Source organism: Macrobrachium nipponense, chromosome 21 (genome assembly GCF_015104395.2).
Source record: "Macrobrachium nipponense isolate FS-2020 chromosome 21, ASM1510439v2, whole genome shotgun sequence".
NCBI classification, from domain to species: domain Eukaryota; kingdom Metazoa; phylum Arthropoda; class Malacostraca; order Decapoda; family Palaemonidae; genus Macrobrachium; species Macrobrachium nipponense.
In genome coordinates, this window is record NC_087212.1 from 16,092,025 (window position 1) to 16,115,675 (window position 23,651).

The 23,651-nt window shown below is 35.9% G+C and overlaps 1 protein-coding gene across 1 annotated transcript; it reads left to right on the forward strand.

Annotated features, from left to right (window-relative positions):
• The first annotated feature begins 5,482 nt into the window (after positions 1 to 5,482).
• On the forward strand, positions 5,483 to 13,514 carry LOC135197807 (uncharacterized). Its single transcript, XM_064224935.1, has 2 exons — positions 5,483 to 5,677; positions 10,799 to 13,514. Exon 2 carries the CDS (start codon positions 10,828 to 10,830, stop codon positions 13,012 to 13,014), a length of 2,187 nt encoding a protein of 728 aa, XP_064081005.1. The 5' UTR covers positions 5,483 to 5,677; positions 10,799 to 10,827; the 3' UTR covers positions 13,015 to 13,514.
• The last annotated feature ends 10,137 nt before the right edge of the window (positions 13,515 to 23,651 follow it).

The following is a 23,651-nucleotide window of genomic DNA, read 5'->3' on the forward strand; positions in this document are numbered from 1 at the left end:
GGCCCCCAGCTGCATTGCTGTCTGCATTTGACTTTTCTTCTTTGCTCTTTTAGTTTGTCCAGCTTCTTTAACCTACACTTTCTCCGATTTTCACACTTAAGTGGAAAAGGTTTCACCTAGCCCCAGGAGATTCATTAAATGTCTCACGCGTGTGAAGTTACTTGATATTTAATTTAATAATAATAATAATAATAATAATAATAATAATAATAATAATAATAATAATGTGCTCAGGAGAAACATATTATTTTCGAGTGAAATTTGAAAACCACGTAAAACCTCTTAGTACCAAACATAAAAAATAACTTTTTTCTATGCGAAATTCTGCAACGTCGGGTGTGGTCAGGCCGTGAATGAGTCTCTACCAGGAAATGCCATACGCCAGAACTGTGGAGCAGGGTGTAGGCCCAACAATTTCACCTCGGTAATACTCAAAACCTGAGTGGTTGCACTTTTGAAGCCACATTCTCTAACCAAGAAAACAAGATATAATATATATATATATATATATATATATATATATATATATATATATATATTATATATCATATAACATTTTTATATATATATATATATACATTTTTAATATATATATATATATATATATATATATATATATATATACAATTAGTTATATATGTGTGTGTGTAAAGCATTAAGTTTAAACCACATGTGACATCTCCCAGTGATTACACGCAATTTACATCACATCGCATACCAGTGCTTCCAAAGTTAATATACATATAAATGTCTTTCGATCCTTGTGCGTATGCTTGAAAGTGTTTACTACTTTCTGTATGCATTTATGTATGCATGTAAAAGAGATCAGGTCGGCCACTGATGCTGTGTAGACAAAAGACGGTTTCCAGCGAAACCCGCGTAACTTCATATTCATAAGGATTAAGAGGGTTCAGGCTTCTCGAATCCCATTCTCTTCTGAAAAACAATAGAGGGGAAAAACTCCCGAATTCGGTTGCACGAAGCCAATTCCGAAATGGATATCCGGTTGAATTCGGATGAAGATGAACTAGAGGTAGTATTCTCTCTCTCTCTCTCTTTCTCTCTCTCTGGCACACACGCTCAAGAGCACACATTCTCTTAATTGTAACACAAATATGCGCTATCGTCATTTCATAAAATTTTCTCGTTGTCTCTTCATAAATTTGGTCAATATAGTTCGCTCTCTCTCTCTCTCTCTCTCGCACACACACACACACATTCCTTAGTGTTAACACAATTATGCTTTATCGCCTTTTCATAGAATTTTCTCGTTCTCTCATCACATATTTCCTCAACAGAGCTCTCTCCCTCTCTCTCTCTCTCTCTTATTCTGTACGATACTACCATATTCTTTGATGACACAATTCCTCTCATTCATTGACACGTTCAGTTTTTTAAATTCGTTATTGAAAGAAATTTGCTCTCTACCTCTCTCTTTCAGTGCTCAACATTCACCTGTGTAACACCACTCCATATATGCATTGAAATTCTCTCTCTCTCTCTCTCTCTCTCTCTCTCTCTCTCTCTCATCTAAGAGATGACTCCCACTCGGAAAACAAAAGCAATTTCGGGCGAGTCGTTTGAATTCGCCAAATATCCTCTGAATAGAAATCACACGAGCGACCCCCGGGAGTTTTTTTTTTTTTCTTTTTTCTTTTTTATCCGCTGTTCAATTTCAACTCTATCCGAAATTTTCATTTTCCCTTCCTTCCGATAATTACGTCAGCTAGAAGAGTTAGAGAGAAATATGTAAGCCTTAAAATGCGTATGCCTGCCTTTATTACCTGTCTGTTTGTCAACGTACATTTACTCAAGAGCGAGTGAACAGCGTTTAATATGTTGTAATTGTAGGTACCTTTCTGGACATGAGCAGATTTTGGGAGAATAATGAAAATGTTTGCTCTCCGGTAAACGTGCGTCTGCGCAGGTCTGCATTCACGTGGAAAAACAAGTAAAAAAAATGCGCTGTCGAGTTTTCTGTACAGCAGATAATCAATGCAACCGAAAATAGGTCTTATCTTTCTGTGGTCTCGGTATGACCTCTCATGCTTTACTGACTTTTTAATCTACGGCCACCACTTTGCCTGAAGTGAATAAATGTGGACTATGAAGTCATTTAGCATTAAAGGAGTTCTAATCCACTAAATATAGCTCTATCCTTCGGTGGTCTTGTTATAATGCTGTATGGGCCGCGGCCCACCAAACTTTAACCAGGGCCCGGTGGTGGCCTGTCCTATATCGTTGCCAGACGCACATTATGGTTAACTTTAACCTGAAATAAAATAAAAACTACTGAGGCTAGAGGGCTGCAATTTAGTCTGTTGATGATTGGAGAGTGCATGATCAACATACCAGTTTGCAGCCCTCTATCCTCAGTCACTTTTAAGATCTGGGGACGGAGAGACAAATAACCTTGTCGATAGTTTTCTTTTACAGAAAGCTTGAAAAAGAATAATTCTTGAAGAAGTAATTGCTGGTTAACAGTATTGAATGACAGACAGACACATCCAGAAACAGAAACAAATAATATGTGAAAAATAGAAAGAAGGATGAAATACTAATACTGATCGCATAGAGAGAGAGAGAGAGAGAGAGAGAGAGAGAGAGAGAGAGAGAGAGCTTACAGTGAGACTTCTTTGCTTGCTTCCATTACATTTTGTTCGTCTGGTTTCATTTTGTTTTCTTTCATCTTGAAGAAGAGGCAAGGAAAATTAGGTCTTTGATCAAGTTATATCCTTCTGTTTCTTCCGACTTGTCTTTTAGAAACAGAAATATCTTTCCCTCTCACACAAAAGCTGTTTCACTTCTAGTCCTAGCGTTATTATTAAAACTGGTGCCATGGAAAACACGATATATATGTGCTTCATGAACACTATATATGTATATATATATTATATATATATATTTATATATATATTATATATATATATATATATCTATATATATATATATATATATATTATATATATAGTAGATATATATAAGATATATATATATATATATATATATATATATTATATCATATCAGAAGATGTTTTTGTATACATATATATGTATAAATATACATACATTTATGTATATATATATAATATATATATATATATATATATATATAGATATATATATATATATATAACACACACATATATTACTGTCGTCTTCTCGTTTGAAAAATTCTCTCTCTCTCTCTCTCTCTCTCTCTCTCTCTCTCTCTCTCTCTCTCTCTCTCTCTCTGGTCGCAGCATCCAATCCTGTTGCCGTCACTAACCTGATGGTTATCCTTAATGAATTGCTCTTTTCACGGTGTTATTGGACGAGAGGCGAAGCCAAAACCACTTTTTTTTCTTTTTGTGGGATTGTGTTTCCCAGTTTTTTTTTCACGGATATTTAATTCCTTTTCCTTTGCCGCCGAAATAATGGGTTCCATTTGAAAGCTGCGAAATCCTGGACTGTCATATTTTGTTTCATTTGGTGGTACCTACACCTGTGTATGTTGTTATTTATTAAAAGTTTTATTTCCATTTTCTCATGTTTTATGCGTTTTTCATTCAATTTCATATTTTGAAATGTTTACAGATTACATATAATATATATATATTATATATATCTTATATATATATATATATATATTATATATATATATATGTGTGTGTGTGTGTGTGTGTGTGTGTGTATGTGTGTGTATAGTTATTACATTTCCTTTGTTTTATATGAAAATTATTTCGAGACTAGCTTGGCTGCTTTGGTTGTCCAGACGAATCTCAATCAATACGAAAGAATTACGGGAGTATTTTTTTTTATCTGGTGTCATAGGCGTGCTGGTCTACTTCCCTTTTTTAATAGGCCTAGAGTCTGAGTTTCCTCCTAAAAAACCAACTGGCTAAATCATTCAAGAAATACAGAAAAGAAAGAGCCAGTTTTAGAGGTAGAATCGTATGACTGACCTGAAAGACTGATCAAATCGGGAGAATCTTGGTTCATAATGTTCACAAATGGGAGTATGCAACCTGACGTATATATAATGCTGTATAAGGAGTAGTGCCACATAATCGGTTTATATAACTATGTGAATACTTGTCCTTGCAAATTAGTTCACGAATAGCGTTCATATGCGTGAAATCATGGGCTGTGCTGGGCATGTGTAAATGTGATAAACGTTGCGTGTATATATATGTGTACAATAAAAGGTACTGAATCAGCTCCTTACCTTCATCGGCGCACCAGCTACAACTTGGAAGAGCTCCTGATCATTGCCAGAGGTCTCCATCGGTCTGTGTCATGAGTAGCTAGGTTCTGGTGCCGAGTCGGTATGCTACGCTTGATCTATCTATCTATCTATATGTCTAATTATCTGTTTCTTTGGGTTTGGATGTGTGTGTGCGTGTGCATTAGTCATATACACATAAACACATGGGACCGAAAGCAAGCAAGCAAGCAATCATACGAGCGGAATTCCTCACAATTCCACGCTAACCGGCGAAGGGGAGAAGAATCCCCTCATTAACCGGAGACTCGGAACTGCCGAACGCCACTCAATTAAATTCGGTGAATTCAAAAGCGATGCAAATCGGCAATTTAGTCAGTTCGAAGGGAAACTGGTCCAGAGATTTGGATCAAAATCTCTTCCACTCAAGATCGACCCACCGCTGATGAGGGTGGGGGGAGGGGGGGGGGGGGGGGGGGGGGGGGGGGTGTTTGTGGGTTGCAATTGCGTTTTGACGGGAATAATACGTGCAGAATGTAGGGGGCAAATGTGACGGAATTTCGTCAGGTTTTTAAGGGGAAGGGGTAGGAGAGGGAATAGTGAGCAAACTAATCGTATGGAAGATACACGAGGTTTTAACAAGAAATATATTTAATAAACGAAATGGCAGACATGATGGAATTTAGCTTTGGAATAGTTTCCAGAACGAGAGGACTGGAATTTTAGATGGGGAAAAATACAGAAGCCATCAGAATTTTCGATGATCAAGAAGACTTGGAAGTGTGGAAGTAGTACTAAAGAAATGTTTTATTGTCAAGAGTCGACTAATGGCGCAAAAGTCTCAGGAAACGGGGAAAGCTATAAGGCTAACAAATAACAGCGCAGTGGCATTTCCAGATTTTGTCTCGTAAAATATCATTTATTGTTAGCAAGGTAACCGTCCAGGTTTACAAGGATATAGGCTTATCAACATGAAAGGGATCGTATTTTTTTTTTTTTACCCAAAAAACCATAATTATGTAAGTATACAGGTTATATTAGTCTTGGTCGGCTGTTTCTGTAATTGGCAAAATATGTAATTATTTAAGTCATGAAAACCCATGACGTCTCACCCTTTCATAATGATGGAAAGCTTCCGAAGTCGTTACGAGAAAAAAAATATTGGAACTTAATTTTTTAAATTGGTGACTATTTCTTGAGAGCATCTGAGAAACCGAAGGACAGTAAGAAAATTGAGGAAAGAAGAATATAAAAGGAATAGTAATGAATTTAAATGAGTTTTAATGAGGTTTTTATCGGGCGTAAAAGGAGTTTTATAACTTTTTGCTGTATGCCTCATATTGCCCGTGCAGTCGGACTCGATCATGTAACTAAGTTCTTCGTCCTCCTCATTCGGAGTTCAGAAATCATCCCGGTAAGATCACATTCGTGGTTGGTTGCTCATCTCCCACCAAAGAGAATAACAACTTTGAGGTAAGTAATCCGTAATTCACTGGCATTAATGTTTATAACTGCGTTACTAAATTCAGTCAAATATCGCTCTTACTATTTGTTAATTTAGTAGAATGACCATATGTCATCTCTGGCAAGTAGAGGTTTATTCATATAGGCCTAGGTTTCCTCCCGGTCACTAACCCATGAAGTGTATTTTGTATTATTTTTAATTCGTTCATCGGCTTTTTGTGATGACTTACGCCATTATTTAGATATCATATAAATCTGATAAAGAAATTAAATGGATAGCTTACCATGGTTTGAATTTTACACACCAAAGGTAACCAGGTAGCATACGATGGAGCAACCGAGCCAATGATCGAGGCTTCGTGTAATATATTCATAAATGAAAGTCTTTACATAATATTATTCCTAAGAACTTGAACATTAGTTATTTACAATCAAAGTTGAAGCAACGGAAACAGCAGGCAAAGGGTTACTCCAGGACTAGGCCTAGTGAATTTGCAATATTGTATCTTTATGTATCAATTATATGTTATGTCTCTTCACCTTAGAAAGTTTTGCTCCTTTACTAGATCTCTTCTTTTAGGAAGAGGTTCAGAGCCAATTGCCCTTAATATCCTTTCTGGCTGGACAGCTACTGCAGTCTTGTAACTACCACGTGCATAATTCAGGGCGTAGGTAAACATGGATGCAGTTTATGGGTGTTAACAGAACGTGCTTACGTATTCAAGTGTGCACGTAACATAGACATGCAGTTCATCATAATAGACCTAGTTCATTTTTTAATAAAAGTTTAAGTGGTTCTCGTTAGACAAGCTCTCTCTCTCTCTCTCTCTCTCTCTCTCTCTCTCTCTCTCTCTCTCTCTCTCTCACACACCACACACCAGTTATTTTGCATCCACAAAAGATACAGATCAGTTCCTTTCAGTCTTTTAACGAAACTGAGACCAAGCATGAAAACACTTGTGTAAACATGGGTTATGAAGAAATGCAACTATTTTTATCACACGCCTTTGTTAATTACACCATGTGATAATTTTAAACAAGATCATTTCATTCCAGTGGGGAAACCTACGCTAACGTGTTTCCTGACGCCCATTTCGGTCAACTTGAATTTGGATCCCTAGGATATTTACAACCATGCCTTCTCTGGCATAACCTTAACAAACGTGAATGCGTGCAGGAAGCACAATTTAGTTCTGTATTCCTATCTTACACTTGTAGTTTTCTTTTAGGTAAGATGAAGAACGTCTTAGCTAGTGTCATGAAAAGAAATAATAGCTGCGTATGGTTAGGACCAGTTTTTACATTCCTTTTTTTTTTTTTTTTTTTTTTTTTTTTAGAAAGTACAAAGCTTATACATGTGCACATGTGTCTAAGACTTAAGCTTTTGGATATTGATTAACGGAAATGAAACTTGAAAAAACTGAAACGGCAGACAACGGATTATACTCCTGCACTAGGCCTTTAGTCTGTTTCAATATGGTATACCAAAAAAGCAACATTCAAGGCAACAATATGGGATGTACTGACGAATGGAAAAAGAGAGAGATAAATTACGGTAATCCCATGGTATTAAGACGTCGTAATATAGGACTTTAACCCCTACTATCTCTCTCTCTCTCTCTCTCTTTCTAAGTTATTGACGAAATTGGTCACTTTTTATGTACAAATTTATCATTAAATACCATACCGTATAGGATTTCAGTTAGGCTGAGCTTTTCCATATCACTTACTACCCCTCAGTATTGTTACCCGGATCGAGCTCAAATCGGGACACAATAGATGCGCTCGTCTTTAATTTCCCTTATTTAGGTTAATAGACACTTTCCAATGAGAAGGGGGAATACAGTCTTATAAACGACTCAAGCTGATTTACCTCACACCATCCTTGTCCGCTCATAATATCCATCAATGTCAACAAAGAAATAGACCGAAACTGGATAGTTATAGACCTGGGTTTGTTGTCAATATATTGCTGATTGTGCTATAAGGCAGAGACGTATTTAAAAACTATTAGAAATAAGGTGCGTCTTCAAGCATCCAAGGAAAACTAAAAACATGAGACTACATTTTGAATGTTTAGCTTCATTAGGCTCACGTTTTGCGACGTAAATATCTAACCCACTGTATTCTTTTGGAGTACTTTCATAAAGCAAGCAGACAATGAGGAAGATTATTATTGAGATCAGCAAGAAAGAAAGAAAATAAGTACGCAAAATTCGGATTAGAAAGAATTCTGTGAGTTCTGACGGTCAGTCGTGTCTATTTTTACAATTTCCTTTACGACACGATGACATATCAAAGGCAAAATTATCAAGAAAAAGGCTGTAACTGCAACTGGTAGTAAGAATGTGATATATATCTTTTAGGAAATCCTAAGATACCCATGTCGAGTCCGTTGGACTGTTTCCATCATACAATTTGTCAGTGTTGAGACTTTTGACATATTTCAAGTAGTTTTATACATTTTAAATGATGCTTTCGTAGTACATATTGGCGTATTAAAAACAAGAGATTTTACATTAGATGAGTGCAGACAGTTACACTGGGATAAAGGCGATTGCAATCCAGTTTCAGGTGAAGTTCGGTCATTTCCCGCGGCCCACCTCCTTCTCTGGTTGTTAGTATACGTTCAATTGTATTTATTTGTACTGTTTTGATAATTATAGCCCTTTGGTAGGAATTAAAAGTCCAAATAAATGTATTCGATTTAGATGGAATTAATCCAATCAGCAGCCGAGATCATCAACTGTGTTGCCATGAAATGATTATAAAAGACATTTCGATATTGGTTCCTTCCTTGTGCATCAAACTTATGTGATTTATATATGCCATATGATATATATATATATATATATATATATATATATATTACAGTATAATATATTATAGATATAATAGGTTATATATATGCACAAAAAAAAGGTTGGCTCCTTTAGTGGTCCCTTCTCTTAAGAAGAGGTTCAAAGCCCCCTGCCCATTGTGGCTTGAAATCTACTTTAGTCTTGTAACTACCACGTATAGTTCAAGAGGGACAATTTGAGGGCGTTAACAGAACGTGCTCATGTGTTCAAGTTTGCACATGACGTGGCCATGTATTGCAACGTGATAGGCCTAGTTCACTCTTGAATAAAAGCTTGTAAGTCGTTCCCGCTTGGCAAGCCTGATCTCTCTCTCTCTCTCTCTCTCTCTCTCTCTCTTCTCTCTCTCCTATAAATCAGTTATATTTTACCCACCAAAATATAGATCAGTTCCGGCACGGGCAGTTAAACGAAGCTCCGACCAGTCGCGAAATGACGCCTTCTGTTTGCATCGAATATGAAACTATAATCAATGAATGGGCAGCTATCCGGAGTGTTTTTGTAAACATGGATTTTGTAGAAATGTCAATATTTTTACCGCACACCTTTGTTTATTCCAGCATATGATAAATTTAAACAAGATGGTTTCAATTCAGGGGGGAAAATTTCGCTGACAGGATTCCGACGGGCATCGGTCTAGACTTCCATCTTAGTTGACACGAACATAACTTTAAACGTATTTCAACAGGAATACATCCTAACCATGTTCCTCCCCAACATAACCTTAAACATGGATACGCGCAGAAAGCGCAGTTTATTGTTATCATAATCAAAGTCCCTTCCCAGCGACATAGGAGGAAAATGCGAGTCTTTTTCCACATCTAGGCCTACTCTAATCATTATTAAATATTAACGACGAAAAATTAACTCTATGTATCCGTTCTCTATTACTATTGTAATCGTTTCTTTTTCGTAAGATGAAGAACGTATCCGCTAGTGTCATGAAAGAAAATAATACGACCATGGTGTAATGATTTCATCAGAGAGTTCTCTAAGTGTGCAGAACTCCACCCAAGCAAATAAATAAATAGATGTTTTAAATGCGGACTGGTCGCCTTTTCAGAATATGTAAGCTTCAGTAAGTTCACGTTTATGCGTTCACGTTTATTCGTTACGTGAATAAACGTGCAAGCACTTGGTACTGAAGTTTTCCTTGTGTGTATGTGTAGACGTATATTATATATGTATATATTTATATGTATATTATATATATATATATATTGTGTGTCTGTGTATGTATGTATATGTATATAGTTACTTAATATAATATATATATATATATATATATATATATATATATATATATAAAATTATATTATATTAAAAAATACTCCGGAATATATTTCAGTATCAGAATTTAATAATTTTGGTTTGTTTCGCATCATACGACACTAATTCTCTTAATAGGAAGTGCTGAATTTTTCATGACAAAAACGAAATTTAACTATTTTTTTTATTATGATTTTAGCAATATATCGGTTAAGTTAGTAATAAGAGCAGTAGTAGTTAAAGTAAAAAGGCCGGGGGGGGGGGGCAGTCATTCATAACACATTCCTCACTACAAAATGTTTTCGAGCTGAGAATTGTTCCTGCAACAAAGACTCATCTGCACTATTCTCTATTGATGCCTTACCCTGGGACTGTAATGCCTTACTTGGACAGTTACTGCAAGTAATCAGAATTTAAAGCGTGAACTAGAATTGGAATTTTGTTTTACTGCTATGTCATGTGAATGTGACACACTGTTAAATTGTAAACACACACACACACACACACAAACATTGTGGTAAAATTCAACACAACAGAACCGTTGTCAAAAGAATCTGATATGTTTGAAAAGACCAGAAGCCTGTTTTAATCATGCAACGCAGTCAAGTTCTGCGTCGTAACTTATTTAATAAGCTAAATTGGGGTTACCTGGGGAAAAGAGAATGACATGTTGGAATTTCAAGTAGATAGAATTTTTCTTCCTTGTAGAGTAACCCATTTGAAAGTATTCGGGGCAATTTCTTGTATCACCCTCAGAACTATATTAATTATTAAGTATTCAGGAGCAAAGTCAAAACACCTCTCTCTCTCTCTCTCTCTCTCTCTCTCTCTCTCTCTCTCTCTCTCTCTCTCCTCTCTCTCTCTCTCTCTCTCTCTCTCTCTCTCTCTCAGGTTTATTGATAACCTCCCTGTTTTCTCACTTAAAGCAACATTATATAGTTTGAAATGATTCATGAAACTGAGTCCAACCAGAACTGCCATATCATCTTTTCTTATTTTTCAGCTTTTTCAACATAACAAGATTCAAGAATAATGGATGAAAATTTGAACCTACATTGGTCTGGTCCCAAGTATTGCTCTAATGAAGAGGCACAGCGGTGGATGCCAACTTTAATCTCCTTCGGCCTTGGATTGATGGTTTTCATAATGCAGAAACTTGCTGTGCGGGTGATTAAAGCAAGAAGATTGTGCCTTTCCACAGGTAGAAATCGCTTGTTAGACATTTTACAGGTATTGACACCCCTGGCAGTCAGTGTGGAAATGATTTCATTTTTCGTGGATATGATTTATGAGTTTCCTTCTCTCGTTATCTGTCGATCGCCGTTGATTGTAGAACTCTCAACTTATGCTGTGAACAACTGGGTTCGATTGGTAGCCCTCACATATATGACTGGGAGGACACTGGTTATATGGGTACTGGTGGGGCATACAGAAGCAATCCCAACTGTTTCTAATGTAGTTCTGATGGCTCAAGTTGTGATAGGAGTCGTAATAAAACAAGAGTTTATTGCTTTTCATTTCTTGCTCTTCACCAATGTTTTCTGCTACGAATTCAATGCTCTTTTTATTAAGATTGGTAACAGGTTTGGCCGTATCACACAGATGATTAAACTATGGGCATGGTTTTTCATCATAGGTGGAATTTTGAGGGCAACTGAGGAATGGAACACTAACTTTGGTTACCATATAGGGTTTAGAGGACTTTACGCACCCGCAAAATCAAGCTGGTCCTATATCTACTGGACAGTAATCACAGTCTCAACTGTAGGTTATGGTGATGTCACACCATCAACAGACATAGGTAGAGCTGTTGTTATGTTGGTAATAATATTTTCCATGGCTTGGTTTGGTTCTCAGTGTAAAACTTTAAAATCTTATTTTGACAATAAGAAAACTATCACCATCCAAGAAAACCGACCCAATCATCCACTTCACCATCTTGTTATTGGCTGCGATACAGTGGACCACCTCTCGGCCTTCTTAAGTGCATTCGTGGAGGACGACCGCAGGAAAGTACTTGTGTTCATGCAGGAAGAAATTTCAGGTTTGATAAAGATAGCCAATCTTTTCGGTGTCAGAGTTGTATTTGGAAATGACCCCTTGAAAGTCATAAAAGACTCCCATATCTTTGAAGGAGGTCAAGAAAGTTTCTTGTGGATTTTGTACAATGCTGTGAGTCATAACAACGCTCCAGTAATTGATAACCAAACTGTACATTTGGTGAAGAGAATAAAAGACAGCAATTGCGTCTCTCGCCTTTTCGTTAAGGTTACAGGCACCAAAGGAAAGGCTGATATAAGTCAGATCAAGGGGTGGAGAGGTGGAGAAGGAATAGACGTGTGCATAGTTTCCCAGCTTCTCGATGCTCATATGCTCACCCACGCTGCACATGCAAGGATCAGAGCAGCTCTTCTAGCCAAAGCTTCTATGACCATGTCTTTAGAGCTTGCAGAAAACGAGGAGTATAGGAAGGCAACATTTTCTCAGATCGTGGAAGAACAGTACTACGAGAATAAAGCTATTATGCTGGGTTCCAATAGTATAGCTAAAGACGTTCTTTTTGCAGAGGTTATAGAACATGTGGGTAAGAGGCTAGTTCTAAAAAGTAATGAAGCTAAAGGCTGGACGAAAAACACTCACAATTGCTTAAAGATAACAACCACTCCCATCGGGTTCACGGCCGCCTCTCCTGTTAAAAAGAATGTATGTTTGACAGCAGCCTTAGCACAGCATCCATTCCCAGCCCTTGGAGGCCCTCAGGAAAAAATCAAGATTTTCTCTTGCAATGTTCAGGAGGACCCAAGTAACACTTATGACCTACTGAAAGCTAGAAAGGATTTAGGGGACGAGACTGTTATATCCACTCTAGAACATCTGTACGAGATCTGCTTGATTGACGACTGTGTATGTGGTACCTTTGAGAACAATCTCTCTGACATCTTTTTGGTGAAAGCCTACAGGGATTCTACACTGTACAACTTGTGGACAACTTTAGTAGAGGGTGAATATTTTGTAGTTGAAGAAATCCAGACAAATTGTCATTACTGCTGTCTTTTTGATACCATGGTGAAGAAACGGCAGATTCCTCTTGGCGTTGAAATTAATCATAAAGTCGATGATAAAACAACTAAAAGGCTACCAGTGTTGAACCCGCCTCCCACCTACGAGGTCGCGAAAGGAAGCTTTGTTCTTAGTTTACGTTCAAATGAAAAAGTGTAAATCTCACGCTTGAAGGATATATTTGATACAAAGGATATGCTTATCCTCGTGAAGACTGCCCATTGTTTTTCCATGGCCCTAAAAAGGATTACTCTTCATGTTTTTATATCTGTGTTAGGTTTAGGTAGACATTTACATAATCCTGACTTATTTAGATATGTCTTATACTGTTTCGCTTATCTAAAAAACTCATAAATGACAATAGCGCTTCCTATTTTACATAGTTCTGATTTTACAGAATATCTCGTAGTGTTTACTTACGTAGACCACGTCAGCATTATCTTAGTAGGATGATTCATATTAGCTTCAGTTTCTTTGCACAAGGTTCATTTTGTCTTTATATAAATCGAATTTTAATGTTGTGCCATCTTCACAAATGAAGTTGTATGTTTTATTTTTTTTAGTTTTGATACTCTAAGAATACTCCTTGAATGTAATTTTTGTTTTTTATCGGTGGCAAGGCATATTCCTAAGAAAATATATTTTTCATAAAACCAGTAGTTTTGTATGCTAAATTCACTCCTCTGCACCATTTCTGGGAAAACAGGTGCTAAATAATATTACTTTAAGTAATTATGGTAATAGGTTACAATAGTGACCGATAGAACAATTATACTGAAATATCAGAAAATTTGTAGAAATATAACTTTGTTGGGGAAATTTAGCTGCAAGAACAATAAAACTTATGTAAAAAATAAGCAATGTTGAGTGAAGAGATAATGTAAAACAATTGAAAGTATCGGTATGATAAAAGTAAAAAAGGGATAACCCTGGAAAAAATTTTATAATCATTGATTTTATTAATGATAAAATTCTTCACTTCGTATGGCGCTTAAAGTGCCACATAACATTTGCAAAATAGAGATGATCCCTGCTTAATATTTTCCCCCATATCTTAATTTTGGAATTGTTTGAAAGCAAAGTGTGGAAAGTTTAAATGATGCTTATTACTGCTTTGATTGAAGCTACTTTGTTGGTAATAAAATTTGTTGGTTTCATCTTTAAGACACATTTTGTTCAGATATTAGAATTCACGAGCTCCTTCTGCTAGAAAAAAATATCTTTTACGCCAAATCTCAACATAATCCATTTCTTGTATTGTATTGTCCACACTTCACCCTTTTTACTTATTTACTAAAACTGCGCGGAAAAGTTTCTTTTATTGATTTCATCACAGGAAGTAGTTTGACGCTGCTCTCCACCTCGAGGTGAATTGGCCATGTAACTAGGATACTCTGTGTTAGCGGCGTGGTTGATATGGTGTTAGCGTTCCACCTCGGTGGTCGCGGGTTCGATACTCGGCCATTCCATTGAGGAGTGAGAGGTGTGTAATTCTGGTGATAGAAGTTCACTCTCGACGTGGTTCGGAAGTCACGTAAAGCCGTTGGTCCTGTTGCTGAATAACCACTGGTTCCATGCAACGTAAAAGCACCATACAACAACTAGGGTACTATGTTGACCGTCATTTCCAGTTCAAGAATGGTATAAGAAAAAAAAAGTAGTGAACATTTGTGAATGCTGGCTTTGTTTATGGATAAACTTGTAATGCAAAAGCCAGATATATATGTATATATATACATATATATATATATATATATATATATATATATATATATATATATATATATATTATGAATTCATACCACACTACAAATTACGAGCGCTCACAGGCAAGCGAACGCTTTTATGTACACATATATCGATATGTGTGAGTGTGTGTGTAAATCTATAACTCATAAAAGTCTCTAATTGCTCCCACCCACCTACCCCCAGGTAACCGGTATCTCTAACAACTTTGTTGGTATACTATGGAAGTGACATACGAGAGCTCCAGCAATCTGAGAGTCTCCACATCGATGTATCAATTATACTAAAATTGAATGAACTCTTTGGGCTAGACGATCAACAATGGGCAATACTGAGAGTCGTTGCAATGTTCGTATTAAGTGACACTATATAAAGAAAGTTTAATAGTGGGAGCCGTTGTAATGTTCGTATTAAATGAAAATATATGAATAAAATAAATGGTTACAGGCTGCTGCGGTAGCAGAAGAGCCTTCTGGCACAAGGCCACCTTAATATAAAATAAACTAATATTAAAGAGAGAGAGAAAAAAAAACCTCTGAAATGACAGGCACTGAAGGGGAACAAATCCTCCGTTTTATTTCCCCCAGTGGCAGCAGCAATGACCAACGACAATTCATTTCCCCATTTTCATCAAAAAATGGAATAATTAAAACGTCAGTGTAACTGGGAATCCGATTGAAATGAACAGCGACTCTGACGCCATTATTAAATTCAATTCTGTTTGTAATTCGCCCTTTCAATTACAATTACTAATCGTGACAATTATTCATTCCACGTCCACAACGCAATGAATGAAAGAGCGATTTTAGGGCGACTCCAGAATTAAAACTTTTTTTTCTCCCTTAATACTTTATGGAGACGATGTGATTGGCGATCGGGGCTTCTCGGTAGAGAACCCAAACTCGAATACTGCTGCCGAGGACGGGAGGATGAACACGCTCCGTTAAAATCACATTATTTTAGTTAGTCGACTGGTGTGGGTCACAACAAGGTTGAAAACAGGCGGTCACAGCAAGGTTGGAAACAGGTAAGTGGGTTGGCAGTCTCATCCCGAACAGTTTCAGGAGCCACGTCTTATCTAAAGGCAAGGTATAAACACACGCACATATAAGAATATATGTCTTTATTAACTTACAAAAACTATCAGATAAAATAGGGTTAAGGAGATTTTATAATTTCAGTATCCGCCAAAAAAATCACCCATAAATTTAGACAACAGTATTAGCAAGAAGTAAGAAGATGACATTGTTGGTATTACACTGATTACGTGATTATAATTTCGTAAATAAACGAGTTATTCACCTTCGGATGAACAACTGTTATTTGAAAGATTATTCACCGAAGAGGACGTGAACTAGCAGGAGCCAAGGTAATCCTTTTTAGATAATAAAAGATTATTTGCCTAACAGTATTCAGCTGGAATCACATACTTAATACAAATGCGTATAAGTTGTGTATTTTCCCTTACAAAGTAATTGGTATACTTTATCAAACTGACTAATTCCTACTGGTTCGCTGATATAGTGGTTAGTGTCGTGGAATACCACCCAGATCGGTTACTACTGCAGTGTGGGATCTGCGGTAGGGGGTCGAAACCAACATTCTTTGGAAGCGCTTGAATTTCAAAGCAGCGGCTCCTTTGGTGTGCTTGTTCCATTTGAATAGGTTTCATCTACTGAAATAATGATAATATTAATGATAATGATATGTAGCCCCTGACCTATCCTCTACAGGGTAGGTAGTCTCCCTTAAGAAAATAGGTTTTACCCTCTACCGGATGAATTCTGTTCTCTGTTTAGGAATCTTTCTGTCGTCTACAGAATAGGTTCCTTCCTCTAAATAAAGGATCGGCGGTAGACTTGAACGAAGACGTCCAGAGTCGGATCAATTTCCGCTTTTCAGGACGTTTCTGAGATTTAGGCGATAAGAAGGACGAAAGTTTTAATGACAACGAATGAATGTGAAAGAGAATTCAGAAGAGAGAGTTAGACTCGGGAAGGAGATCCGAAGAGCTTTTATTGACATTTCCTCAAACAATAAATCAAAACGAACAATCTTTTAGATACTGTAGCCTACTCCTAGGTTATTCTAATATCTTTCCCTCGGGTCCCACTAAGCAGATCAGTGGGTGAAGGACCACTGAACTCATGCTTTGCAAAAGGGGTCAGGTTAAATGGTCCAAGAAACTTGGATTAACGTAGAGATTTCCACGTTCAGAGAATGCTCTTCTTCTTTATCTTCAGCTTTTCCCATCCGTATATGGGGTCGCTGTTTATTAGTCTTCTCCATCTTCTGCGATCGTGCACCATTAACTCCTCACTCACGTTCCTCTCCCGCATGTCCCTGTTCACTGTGTCTCTCCATCTCATTTTTTGGTCTACCTCTCCCCCTTGTTCCGGGCACTTCCATGTTCATGGTTCTTTTACATACAGAATCTTCCTCTCCTCTCGCTACATGCCCAGACCATTGCAATCGTCTCTGTCGCAGCTTCATTGATACTTCTGTAACTTTCAGAGAATCAGCGATAGTAAAATGTATGTATGCACCGCGTAGCTACTAATACATAACGAATTCTTCCCAAAACTGTTAATTTCAAATGACAATTCACAAAGACGATGAAGATAGCAATAGTAAAAACGAAGGTACTTAATTGCTTAATAGAAAGAATTTAATATAACTCCAAGAAACTCGGTGAAAAGGACTACCCCATAAACAATGAAAAAAAAAGCAAGTGAATCTCCCGGAAGCAGACTAGAAAGCATATTGAATATTGTCTTTTAAAAGATTAAGTAAAATGAAATTCTCAACCACTACAGCTAGAAAATATAGATAAATCAATAACAACAAAAGATTAGTAAGTAGATGTACTATTCAGGTAGCAATTGAAATGAAGACAGTGGAGGAAAATCTCAAATAAGAAAGAATTAAAGAATAAAATAGAATAAGAATGATAAAAGAAAAAATATCAGAAACGAATTAAACAAAAAAAGGAAATGAATTTGAAAAAAAAGTCAGTCTCCAAGAAACAGTATAGAAAATGTAATGAACAACGAAAGAAAAAGATAAAAAAAAAAAATCCATGAGAGATTAAGCAAAAAAAAAAAAATCCTGAAGCAATAGAAAAAAAAAAGATGTCGCCCTGGGCGGCGAACATCTGAATGACAGCCCGTCCCTTTAAAAGGGTCTGTCCTTTTTAGAAGTCTATTTTTCGCTGAGGGGGAAAAAAGTGAGAAACATACAATATACTTTTTTTATTATTAAAGTCTTAAAATGGACATAAGAGAGAGAGAGAGAATGTTGATGACATAAATCTTGTGTTCTAATTCTGTTGCTTTATACATACATACATACATATATATACTATATATATATATATATATATATATATATATATATATACATATGTATATATATATATATATATATATATATTATATATATATATATTTCATTTCACTATCCCAGTTATTTCATTTATATAAATGTTCTTAGCCATGAAAAAACATTGGAGAAACAATATCTTTACTGATGAAAACGTAGTAGCTGCTCTAGACGCCGTTTACCTAAAAGGAAATCGCCTTTGAATAATAATAGTTATATATATATATATATATATATATATATATATATATATATATAATATATATATAATTCTAATCCACCCATGAGTGTTTATTTTTTAAACAGGACGCTGGAATGATTTTAAAATATTGTTATTATTATTATTATTATTATTATTATTATTATTATTATTATTATTATTATTATTATTATATTATTATATTATTATTATTATTATTATTGAAAATGAGCTGGACTTGGAAATAGCGTAAAGGCTCACTAAATTACTAAGAAAGCCTTCACAGAGCGTGATGCCCATATCTTTAAAATATAGAAAAAAAAAAAAGATAACGAAATAGAAAAAAAAAGATAACGAAATAGAAAATAAAAGCGAGAGAGAGAGAAAAATGGAGATAAATCCTCACATGAAGCGAGGTAGAAATAACTAGCTCTCAGTGACCCTCCTCCTCAGTGGCGTGGTTGATATGGTGTTTGCGTTCCACCTCGGTGGTCGCGGGTTCGATTCTCGGCCATTCCATTGAGGAATGAGAGATGTGTATTTCTGATGATAGAGGTTCACTCACGACGTGGTTCGGAAGTCACGTAAAGCCGTTGGTCCCGTTGCTGAATAACCACTATACTCTGTTTTTTTTTTATCTGTCCATCTGCCTGCGGTGTTTTTGTATGGTAACACTGCGTCCCGGGCTTTAGATAGTTACGCTATGTGTAAATTTTAGGTAAATAAAAGGATATCTGGGTGTACATTTGCAACTGAAAAGTGTTTTAATAATTTACTGTATGCGAATCACACCGTTAATATTCGAAATAGGATATTATCATAATCGTTGAATGTAATCTGAATGTAACTATCTAAAGCCCGGGACGCAGTGTTACCATACAAAAACACCACAGGCGGATGGACAGATGGAAAAAAACAGAGTATAGTTCCATGCAACGTAAAAGCACAATACAAACAAACAAAAACAAACAGTGCCCCTACTGAGGGGATAGTGTTTTTATTTTTTTTATCGATTGGTGGAAACAAAACCAGACACAAATTGAGACAAACGGGGCATTTCGCCTTTATCAGAGTCTTTCATTTGAATGAACATGAATTATTGAATGGATTGGAGTATATAATCTACCCGCCAGACAGCGGAGTCTCTCGTGGAACAAAACCATTTCATGCTAATTTTTTTCCACATCATAGATTTCACACTTTATTTTAGAAACGCCCGTCCTCGTGTGTTTTAATGAATGATGTGGAAGTTTGTTTTTCTAATTATACATATATATATGTGTGTGTGTGTATATATATATTATGCAAGTTCTTTTTGTTTCTTAGTTATATCTTTTGACTTATCTTAGTTTATTTATTTCGATCAAGGTAGTCAGTCATTTCCTCCAAATACTCGGTAACTTGTTTTAAACCACACTTTTTTCCTGTCACACATATTCACAGGCATTTCATGAAAAAGATTTCCCTTTTGTTTGGAGTATGCTTCAGATACAGAAACATTTTTTTTCTTGTCTCTTGTTATGCTCAATTCTCCAATCTAGCTTTCGGAATTTTTCACTATAATCGATTTTCAATTATTGGTTAGCTGTTCTGTTTTATCATTAACTTCTTTGACTTTCCAGTGTGGCCCAGTCAGAATCCTCAAACCTAAGCCAAACTAGGATCTTTGGGTACAAACTCTTGCTAACCTTCTGGCTTCTTTCCAGGGCGTAGACTCTCCGCTTGTCAGTAAAATGTTCAGTGCTGTAAACTGCCAATTTATGCACTTTGTACTCAGTGTAAACTTGCACAAGAACGACCCTTCCTCCTTCCTCAAGCTAAGCAGGAACGCGAGCTTGATCTAGACACTTAATGCATTCTGCATCCTCCTGGAAAGTAGAGTTACCTTCAGAACAGATGCAAACACTGTTCACGAGAAGACAGACCCCAACAATACATAAGGGCACTGCCCCACTTTCACTTTGAAACACAGTATAGAGCCAGGGTTAGCAGTTAGATTAAGCCAGCCTTGTGCTGGCACGGGCTCTTGCTTTTCTAAAACATAGTATGGAGCCAGGGTTAGCAGTTAGATTAAGCCAGCCTTGTGCTGACAAGGGCTCTTGCTTTTCAGCAGGCCGTAAAAGCCAGGGTTATACAGGCGTTGACTCGCCAGTCCCACAGCAACCACACACTCAATCATATCAAGCAACAACTGGGCTTTAGTTAATACATTGGGTATTCTTTTCTCAAAATCTATCTCCTCCCGCGTCTTTTTCCCAAATGTGTCGAAGATCAGCCGCTGCACATTTTTGGACCGGTACCTTTCAGTCTGAAACAGGCTCACAACTATAGGCTCAGAGCACATCTTACAAGAACAAGTCTTTGAAGGTTTACGCTCCTCTCTCCTCTCTCTCTCTCTCTCTCTCTCGTCCTCTTCCTTTTCTCCTTCTCATCTTCCTCTTCTCTCTCTCTATATATATATATATATATATAATATATATATTATATATATATATATGTGTGTGTGTACCTATATATATATTTGTATATATTATATGTATGTTTATCAGTGGGTGTTAAAAGCAAGTATTTCTCCGCAATCCTGCTCTCTATTTTTTCCTTGTCCTTTTTCTTCTATCCGATATGTCTTGGGAAACACTATCAAGCGAAACAATATGGAAATAAAAAGCGAAATACGAAAATATTATTATATTATATACTTTATATTAGTATATATATATAGATATATATATTAGGTATATATATTATATATATTATAATAGTATTATAGATATATATATGTATATTGGTATAATATACTATATATATATATATATATATATATATAATTATATATTAATTATATTATATATACATATATATATATATATATATGTTATATAATATATATATATATATAATATATATAAATACAAAAAGTAATGGCGTTGTTAGTCTGCTTTTATAACATCAGTGCTACACGGAAAAGGGCTGTTCACAAATGATGCAATGATGCATGACAAAATTCGCCTTGTTGTCGATTATTTTCTCATTTCTCTTTGAAGAGACTTCAAATTCAGATAATTTTTAGTCAATTGGAAGAGGAAATAGAAGGACTCTGATAAATTCTGTTAGATCCAGTAGCTGGAAATTCCAGGGACCACGCACCTGCGCACTCATACATATACATATAGAATAAACATATAGAATGTATATATAATTTAATATATCATATAGGTATATATATATAATATATATATATATATATATATATATATACTACATATGTATGTATATAAGATGTATGTATGTACTATGTTTATCTATCTATATCTATATATACATATACATATACATATATATATATAATATAATATATATAAATATATATACATATATATATATAATAATATATATATATAATATAAAATTATATATAATATATATATATATATATATATGGTATATTCTATCAAACGATAGTTTTGTACAATAATTATGTCTGTTCCATGCCAGGATAAAAACGATGGGTGAACGTTCCTTGCTTTAAAAAAAATAAATAAATAAATAAATCACCACTACTGAAACTCAGTCGACGTGACAAAGTTTTGAAGCCAAACGCGACTCAAAGGATTATCATCATTATTATTATTGAAATTCATCCAGCATCGCATCTATCAATCGACAAGGCGTCGCCTTTTTGGCCGTCCAAGCGAGAGCAATTTAGGGGCCCCTAATTATGTCATTATAGAACCTGATAATGCGTAATTAGACGGTTTTATTGAGCTGACGCGAAAAAGTAATTGTAGCAGAAACGCTTAGATTCCTGCGCTGCTGCTAATTATCTCGGTCATAGAGATGTGTTCATCGATGTTCACAGTCAAGTTTTCGTGGGTCTCTCTCTCTCTCTCTCTCTCTCTCTCTCTCTCTCTCTCTCTCTCTCTCTTTACAAATATAAGTAAATGTGTGGTTTGGTGTATTATATATATATATATATATATATATATATATATATATATATATATATATATATATATATATATATATATATATATATACACACGCTTACACACGACGGGAAATTTAACCTTAGCAGCCAACTATTTTCTAAAAATCATGTTAAGGCTAAATTGATCTTATTACCAAGAAATCGTAGCTCTTATTACGTCTTAAGTCGACAACATTCAGAGTAAGGAGTAGGTTATATAAGTATAACAATTTTCATCCGCCTCCTTCTGGGCAGCCATTTGTACTTCTTGTTACAAAGACGAAAGGTGATCGGCCACCGCCATCTTGAATTCAAGATGGCGGTGGATCGGCGCACATTGCATATTGCTTGTGAATACGAATAATATTGTCGATGACCCCTGGCGACTGCGACGAGCACTCTGCTCATAAAATCGCTCAGTCGCGAACCCCAGAGTTAACTGGTCTGATGAATCCTCCATTAGTTGTAATTCTAGTGAGGAGAATTCATTGCCTTTTTGTGTTTTCCCAGAATAAAAGATGCACGTTTGATGTCCCGTAGTTACGAGAAACCCATTAACTAACGTCTGCAGTTCTGGAATTGGCTGAGCTTTAGCTGGAGAACCATGCCCCAGTCTGTGGCTCATTGAATTGGGCAACTTGGGTGCAATGTGATGCTGTTGTCAGCGCGCGCGAGCACACACACAAACACACACACACACACACACACACACACACATATATATATATATATATATATATATATATATATATATATATATATATATATATATATATATATGGCGCCTTTTATCTATCTCTCGCTCTCTCTCTCTCTCTCTCATATATATATATATATATATATATATATATATATATATATATATATATATATATATATATATATATATATTGAAGGCAGGGGAAGCACACCAACAGGTCAAGGAACTCATATTTATTAAGTGGCAACGCTTTGAAGCCGACCAGCAGGCCTCATTTTCAAGGTACAAGAGTAACAATATCTAATTAGTACAATAAAATTAAGCTACAATATTAAGATAGGCAATGTAAGGTAAAAATACCAATAAGGACAACCATTGAGTGTTAGGACAGAGGAAGGACTAACAAAAAGACGTAAACAGTTCACGAGAGGTAAAGAGGTGTAGACGTGGCATGTGTGTTCAGTGAGGGGACCAGTTTTTAAATAAACAATGATTCATTAATTGTTAAAATCTTATGAATGGAAGCTTCCCCTGCCTTCATTGATAGTTGGGTTAGAGAAACCTCCACCTGTTAAATATATATATATACTATATATATATATATATATATTATATATATATATATATATTATATTATCTTATCTTAATCCTCTGGCACCCACGGATGCATAGGGCCTCAATGAATTCACGCATTATGTCTCTTACCGGTGCCATCTCCCTTAGCTCAACCTAATTCTGAGATCCAACCTCCCTCCGCATTGTCATCAGCCACGTTTCTCTTGGTCTACCACGTCCTCTCCTGC